Genomic DNA, 8,592 nt, shown 5'->3' on the forward strand with positions numbered 1-8,592 from the left:
ACCCTTCATTAGTCTTTTTATTACTTGTTACATTTTGTTCACAGTTGAATTTGGCTAGAATAGTTACTATTTGTAAAATGTCCAGATTCTTGACAATCAGCACACATTGAAAACCAATTGAACAAGATGCTATCGGCAGTAAACAGATCAAAAAAGGAATGTCATCACACTAAGCTAAAAATACTTGAAATAAATATCCACTAGGAGTAGCTTCTGTTTCTGGAGAGGCATAGGTTTACTTTTCCTTCCACTGAGTATAACAAAAACCTTGAACACCATATATAAACGAATTTAAGAAGACTCAAAGGAGAAAAGAATATGAGGGAATAGTAATGTTAACAGTAATGTTAACAATGACGACTGTGGATTTTCACCTAGTGGAAGCACTCTCTGTCCTCATGGGGTGCGGTTAGAAGCGCGTAGTGGAGAACTTGTTCTTTCATCATTTTTAGCAGTGACAGGCTACAATCAGTTTCAGTGTCAGTGGAGGCCACAGAAGGTAGGGAGTGGATAAAGGGGTAGCACTTACTTTCAAAGTCACAGCACTATCAATAGAGGCCTACTAGGGAGTCTGAACAAATATCCCTATCCAGTAGTAAACAAGTGGTATCTAAATATCTGTCACAGATGCTTCGTAGAGAGCCTGTGTTTTCATACTTACATGACAAAACAAGGTAGAGACTCCCCCTGTAATTTTGTTAGAAGGGTATGAGAATACAAAAGGAAAAACACCAGATTAAATAATGTTCAAAGTAATCTGACATAATAATAAAATAGGTGTCAATTGAAAATCACTCATTACATCAAGATACAGAAGTTCTCAAATAAATGAGAAAAAAATTGGTATATAGCAATAGCCAAGATGGCATAAATGTTAGAATGATTTTACAAAGGTAATGAAACATCTACCATAAAAATTACAAAGCAGCTCACAATGCATTTGAAAGAAACCAAAACAACAAATATCCCAGCAAAGAAAAAGACATTTCTTTGTATAGAAAAATTAGGAGGAAATTTTGGATTCTAAAATGTAGAAACTAGCCTTTTAAGTGAATAGTTCTGAAAAAAATGGACACCCTCTTGCAAAAATATAAATCTAGATATAGACCGTGCACCCTTCACAAATGCTAATTCAAAATGCATCACAGGTTTGAATGTAAAAAACAAAATTAGTATACTGCAACACTGGAGAAAATCTAGATGAGTCTGATTTGGTGCTAACTTTTAAGATACCACACTAAGCCAAGTGGCTCACCTGTAATCCTACTACTCAAGGGGCTGAGATCATAGAATTGGAGTTCAAAGCTAGCCTGGGAAGGAAAGTCCATGAGACACATACCTCCAAATAACCACCAGAAAACTAGAAGTGGAGCAGTGACTCAAAGCACTAGCCTTGAGCAAAAAACCTCAGGGACAGCTCTCAGTTCAAGCCCCATGATACACACACACACACACACACACACACACACACACACACACACACACACCATACCACACCAAAAGTACTATGCATGAAAGAAATAATAGTTAACTTGTAGATTAAAATTTTCAGGGCTGGGGGTATGATTCAAAAATACCTGACTAGTAAGCATGGAACACTGAGCTCAAACTCCAGGACTGCCAAAAAATTTAAGAACTTCTCTTTTGTGAACAATAATTTCAAAAGGATAAGAAGATAAGTCACAAATTGCGAAAGAGTTTTTTAAAGAAATTTATCTGATAAATATCATTTCTCTAAAAATACAAATAGCTTCCTGCAGGCAATAGAAAATCTGATAGAAGAATGTACTGAACATCTTAACACACAGGTCACAGAAGATGATTCACAGATGGCAAAAATGCTCATCATCATGCTGTTTACTTTTTAATCATTATAATAAATAGCTAAGGCAGTGAAATTTAAAAGAGAAAAGTATAGTTTAACTGACAATCTCTGTACCTTATCAATTGGCCTGGTTACTTTAGACTTGTAAAATAGAATGCCATTGTGAAATTGCATGATAAAGCAAAATTGTTCACCTCATGGTCAAGAAGTGAAAGAGGAAAAGAGACTAGAGTCACACAATCTTCTCATTGTATATAATCAGCAATATATAATCAGTGGCCTGAAGAGGAGATCTGAGAGGCTACTAGACCTAACACAGAGGTTCTACAAACTCTCAAGAGTTACACCTTGGGGTCAAATCATACACAACATGAAATGTTATATTTAATTACATGTATCATAGTATTTTATAGAATCATATATTGTCAATAAAATGCCAGTCAATGCTGTATACACCATTGAACACCTAAGAAGATGGTCAAAGTGAAAAATAAACAAACTCAGCTCTGGAGTAGATGTAAAGTAACAGATTTCTTTTCTCTTTTTTGCCATTGAGATTAAAATGATGCAGCCAGTTTGAAAGACAGTTTCTGAGTTTCTTAAACAAATAAACAGATTCTTACCACATAATCCAGCAGTCACATTTTTTTGAATTTCCTAAAATATATATTTGTGTGTGTGTGTGTGTGTGTGTGTGTTTTGTTTGTTTGTTTTTTGGTTTTGTTTTTTTTTTTTTTTTTTGGAACACAGGTGTCTCACGCCTGTAATCCTAACTACTCAGGAGGCTGAGATCTCAAGATCAGGGTTCAAAGCCAGCCTGGAAAGGAAAGTCTGTGAGACTTTTTTTTTTTTTGCCAGTCCTGGGCCTTGAATTCAAGGCCTGAGCACTGTCCCTGGCTTCCTTTTGCTCAAGGTTAGCACTCTGCCACTTGAGCCACAGCGCCACTTCTGGCAGTTCTCTATATATGTGGTGCTGGGGAATCGACCCCAGGGCTTCATATATAAGAGGCAAGCACTCTTGCCACTAGGCCATATTCCCAGCCCATAATTTTCCAAAATATATTGAAAGCTTATGTCTAAATAAAAGCCTATACTGATATTTAAAATAGTTTTATTCATAATTCATACATTTTTAAACAAAAATTATATCCTTCAATAAGTGAATGAATGAACTGTGGTATATACAGTTCATGGGAATATTATTTAGTGCTAAAATTAAGAAAATCTATCTAACCATGAAAATACATGGAGCAACATTATATGTATATTACCAGTTGAAAGAAGACAATCTGAAAAAGGTACATACCCTAAACCTCCAATATGACCTGACATTATGGGAAACACACAGTTATGGGAAAGATAAAAGCATGCATGATTGAATGAGGAAAGGATGAAGAAATACACTATGGAGAATTTTAGAGCTCTGGCATATTATCTGTATGATAATAATAGAGATATAAATGGCTTAATACAAGCCCTAGGACTGGCACATAAAAACAAACAGACCCACAAACGGATTAGTAAATGAAATAAAAATAATGTTTTGTCCTTATGTTTTTATTCTGGATTTCAGATAAATAGAATATACCTATCTCATGTGACTGTGGATTTCCTATCCCAAGATGATTCAAACTACTTCTAACAACCACATCCAATTAGCCAAAACTGAACTAAAATTTGAACTAAAATTCCTTGGAGAATCTTCTTAATTACATTATAGTCTCACTTATTTTAAGTCATTCAGATCAGAAGAAAGGCTATACAAATTATCTACAATCTGAAGATTATGTTTAAAATAGAATTTGAACCTCATAAACTATGATTTAATATGTAGAACCTGTCAAGAATTGTGAAGGGTCTGAGATTTTACCCAACTCCAAAGTTATTAAGCTAGCCTGCCACTGTGGCACGTGTGCTCTGTCAGGAGACGTGAGAATGCTATGTGAAAGACAAACCATAGTTTATTATTCACAGAACCAGAACCAGTGTATTATCACTCACAGAGGCTCTCTGAACTTGATTTCCCACAGGAAAATATGAAGATGACCAAGGAATACCTATGTGCAAAGTAGGCTACATTATAGGAAAGAACTATAGCTTAGGATAGCCAGCCCTTTCATAATGTGCAGTAAATAGTTCTGGATTTTCCATAAGACATTATCAATTAAGGTTGTTCATTTTGAAAATATTTTAGACAACAGTCTTGAACAAATACATGGCCTTGCAGCATACGTAGAGCAATATCAAATCCATGGAGAATTGCCGCCCACTAAGAATATATCCACACATTGTATATTAATATATGTTAATAACTGCTACCGAAACTTTTGCGGTGCTTATTTTAAATTGACAGTTTTAAATATCTTGACCTATATTAATTATTAACTATCCTCTTTCATATATAAATATGAGTTAAAACTAGTGTTATTATCCCTATTTTGAAAATTAGGATACTAAAAGAGGTTAAGCACCTTTCCTAATGTCATACAATTATTGAATGACAGAGTTGAAACATACACCTAAATAATGCAATCTTTGTCATATTTCCACATTTACTAGATCATAGTGTCTCTGTAAGGTATTATTTACATATTTGGTTGTACTTTATCATATGATATTTTGATATCTCAAATTAACCAAACTCATATGAAAGACAGAAGATCCCTGCCTTGACTGTTAAGGAAGTTCTGAACAATTTGTATACTGTATTATGAGTCAAGGATTTATTAAATAAATATATAAAGAAGACAGTAAACGTCCATCCCACAGTAAGATGTTTTGGTATGGGTTTTACATTATCTACCTTCCATATATTCAAATTATGGCATGCCCTACTTTCTTCCTCTCAGTCTCTGAAGTGCAGATGAGTATTTGGCTGTGTCTTTATATATATTTTTTGTAAGGATAAGATTTACTCAGGATGTTTAGACTGGGTGAATCCCAAGCCATCTTTGGCCTGGCACATACATATAAGGTGGGATGTAAGGTCCAATCCAAAGTCACAAAGGGGAAGGAAAACAAAAACAAAGCAACAAAAAAAGAGTTCAGTTTATAACAATGACATCTTAACAATGTGAAACTTTTCCTCAAGTATATGGGCATTAAATTAGTACTGCGAAACAATACATTGAGGATTTATCATAACATCTGGTAGTTCCTGCTGTTGTACATATAAATAGAATAATGGAAGCCTTCCATATTATCTAATTGTTGTATGGCCTAGGTAATTGATTTAATGAGCCCAAAATTAAAATGGTATCTCCATATTCCATCTTTATCTCTAGACAAAAAAACCTATGGTTGTTTTCAAGGCAGACTTAAGGGTTCCTGTTTCTAAAGCCACACTTGAGGAAATCATCTCAACTTTGCATGTTTTCTCTCATCTTCTGGTACATGAAACTCCAGCAGATCCAATATTGGCATTCATCCTCTGTCAAATCCATCACATGTTCTTCAAATTAATCAGATTTGGAACGCTCAACCCTTTCTGTGTCCAGAAAATAAGTTGTGGAATCAGTTGATTTGATGCAGACCTTTTTCTTCCTTGCCACATTGGACTTCTAGTTGCCATTTGGGTTGGGTAGAGAAGATGGGAAAGTAGAGACATTGATTGGCCTGAGTCTCTAACAGTAGAGATGTAGAAGAGAGAGCGAGACTAGGGAGAGGAACCTCTACTTTGGCACGTACTCAGCAGGCCCTGCTGCATCCTGGACAGATGAGGTCATCCGCATCTTGGGTCCTCAGAAAAGCCATCAGGTTTTTAAGCACGGAGAAGGTGAATACAGGCAGGAACACTGCTCCTTGTCATTCCAGTAAGAGCAGAATGGCAGGTCTCAAGGATCAGCTGATTGTGAATCTTGTTAAGGAAGAACATGCCCCCCAGAACAAGATTACAGTTGTTGGGGTTGGTGCTGTTGGCATGGCCTGTGCCATCAGTATCTTAATGAAGGACTTGGCAGATGAGTTTGCTCTTGTTGATGTCATGGAAGACAAACTGAAGGGAGAGATGATGGATCTGCAGCATGGCAGCCTTTTCCTCAAAACACCAAAAATTGTCTCCGGCAAAGACTATAGTGTGACTGCAAACTCCAAGCTGGTTATTATCACAGCTGGGGCCCGTCAGCAAGAGGGAGAAAGCCGTCTTAATTTGGTCCAGCGTAATGTGAACATCTTTAAGTTCATCATTCCTAATGTTGTGAAATACAGCCCAAACTGCAAGTTGCTTGTCGTTTCTAATCCAGTGGATATCTTGACCTACGTGGCTTGGAAGATAAGTGGCTTCCCCCAAAACCGCGTGATTGGGAGTGGCTGCAATCTGGACTCGGCCCGGTTCCGCTACCTGATGGGAGAGAGGCTGGGAGTTCACCCGTTAAGCTGTCATGGATGGGTCCTGGGGGAGCATGGAGACTCTAGTGTGCCGGTGTGGAGTGGAGTGAATGTTGCTGGTGTCTCCTTCAAGAACTTGAATCCTGATCTAGGCACTGATGCAGACAAGGAACAGTGGAAAGAGGTTCACAAACAAGTTGTTGACAGTGCCTATGAGGTGATCAAACTGAAAGGCTATACATCCTGGGCCATTGGACTATCTGTGGCAGATTTAGCAGAAAGTATGATGAAGAATCTTCGGAGAGTGCATCCAATTTCCACGATGATTAAGGGTCTGTATGGAATAAAGGAAGATGTCTTCCTTAGCGTTCCTTGCGTCCTGGGACAGAATGGAATCTCAGATGTGGTGAAGGTCACGCTGACTCCGGAGGAAGAGGCCCGCTTGAAGAAGACTGCAGATACACTTTGGGGAATCCAAAAGAAGCTGCAATTTTAAAGTCTCTTATATGTACCACTTCACTGTCTAGGCTATAAGAGAATTTTAGTCAGAGGTTATGCATATTTGTCCCTTACAGCTGATCTGTGACTGAAGCAGTAATATTATAAAATGACCTGGGAAAAGCATCCATTTCCTGAAGTTAGAAATAGGACTGGTTCAGAAAAACCTACAGCTGTATTCTGTGTACTGTGTACTGGTACTGTGTAGCTGTAAACTGGTTACTGTAAAACACGTTTTACCCTCTCTGAGACACCACTGCCAATGAATGGTGCACAGTCCCTAACTGCCCTTTGAACCAGATGTTACTCTGTGCTTTGTGTAACTTCACCAAAATGCCTAGTTCCAACTTCTTTTCCCAATCACACTTCCTGGGATCTGCTGTATAAATCCATTTTTTGCATGTCACGTGCATTACTGTTCTAAAGGATATTATTTTGTGTATTATATATCAGTAGTGTACATTGGCATGTAATGTAAAAAGTATATATGAACAGTGCAACAACTATCCACATGTTATACTGAAACACCAAATAAACCTTGAACAGTGAAAAAAAAAAAGAGAGAGAGAGCGAAACCATGAGAAGACCAGCTGTGGACTGCAGGGCACTGCTGCCTCCCCTGGTGGTGGTGATAGTTGAATTTGGGACAACAGTGGTACTCTAGGAGGAGTTAGTTGAAAAATGGCACAACTATTTGGCTTGAATAAATCTGCGTGGGTAGGAACAGTGCCAAAAGCAACAGCCCCAGCCCCCACCTGGCCACCATCGCTGTGTACACATCCGCTCCTGCATGTCTGCTCCATCGCCACCCGGTGCATTCGCTGGCTGCTTAGGTGCGTTGAGGTGGTGTGGGGATGAAATGGCTCGGGCGGGTGCAAATGAGGTCTGTCTTTAGAGTTATTGCTATTCTTTCAAGTATTTTAATTTTAACTTGGCTTAATTTTTTTAATTTAATTTGGCTTATATGAAATTAGATAATTTTACTGATGTATCACTCCTGAATCTTTATCACAAATACAAGTATATTGTAAGAGATTTTTGAAATCGCTTAATAAAGTGTATACACTGTATTTCTGTTCTTCCACTTTTCACTGTTCTAGTGAAAAATGAGCCTGACAAAATGGTGAAATGGGGAAAGTTGAATTGACTTTTTATTAATCAATCTATAATGGTCCGTGGCAAATACCACCCATACTTAAGTCCTTACAAAAGATTATCACAAGAATTAGTTTAACTTTAAAAAATTATCTTTAAGTAGTTGTACAGAAGGGTTTCAATTCAACATACCAGTTTATATGTGCAATGCACCTTGGTCAATGTCGCCCTTCCATCGTTCTTTCCCATCTCTCCTAACTCTACCCATACCCTCAAGTTACCTTCTTCCACTTGAAGAAATATGCAACATCTCTGGCCATTAAGGAAAGTCAAATCAAATCAACATTAAGATTCCATGTCACTCAAGTAACAATAGCCATCATCAAGAATATAGGGCTGGGGATATAGCCTAGTGGCAAGAGTGCCTGCCTCGGATACGCGGGGCCCTGGGTTCGATTCCCCAGCACCACATATACAGAAGGCGGCCAGAAGCGGCGCTGTGGCTCAAGTGGCAGAGTGCTAGCCTTGAGCGGGAAGAAGCCAGGGACAGTGCTCAGGCCCTGAGTCCAAGGCCCAGGACTGGCCAAAAAAAAAAAAAAAAAAAAAAAAAGAATATAAACAGGTTATAAAAAGGATGGGGGGGGAAGATTATTGTGTCTTTAAGAAAAATGTTAGTGTACTCCACTGTTTACAGAAAAGAGTGACGTGCAAGAAAAGTGCATGTTGAGGGTTCTGAGCAGTAAAAATATGGGTGCGCATGTGTTTGGGCCACTTTGGTATGAATTGGAAAGGCTATCATTTAACCCAAAGAATGGCAAATTTTAGTGAGATAACTTTATGTTTGAGAC

The 8,592-nt window shown here is 38.0% G+C and overlaps 1 protein-coding gene across 1 annotated transcript; it reads left to right on the plus strand.

Moving 5' to 3' along the window:
* Positions 1-5,626: 5,626 nt before the first annotated feature.
* Positions 5,627-6,827, plus strand: LOC125343828 (L-lactate dehydrogenase A chain-like). The gene has a single exon (XM_048336391.1). It carries the CDS (start codon positions 5,649-5,651, stop codon positions 6,645-6,647), a length of 999 nt encoding a protein of 332 aa, XP_048192348.1. The 5' UTR covers positions 5,627-5,648; the 3' UTR covers positions 6,648-6,827.
* Positions 6,828-8,592: the final 1,765 nt, after the last annotated feature.

This window comes from Perognathus longimembris, chromosome 28, assembly GCF_023159225.1.
Source record: "Perognathus longimembris pacificus isolate PPM17 chromosome 28, ASM2315922v1, whole genome shotgun sequence".
NCBI classification, from domain to species: Eukaryota; Metazoa; Chordata; class Mammalia; order Rodentia; family Heteromyidae; genus Perognathus; species Perognathus longimembris.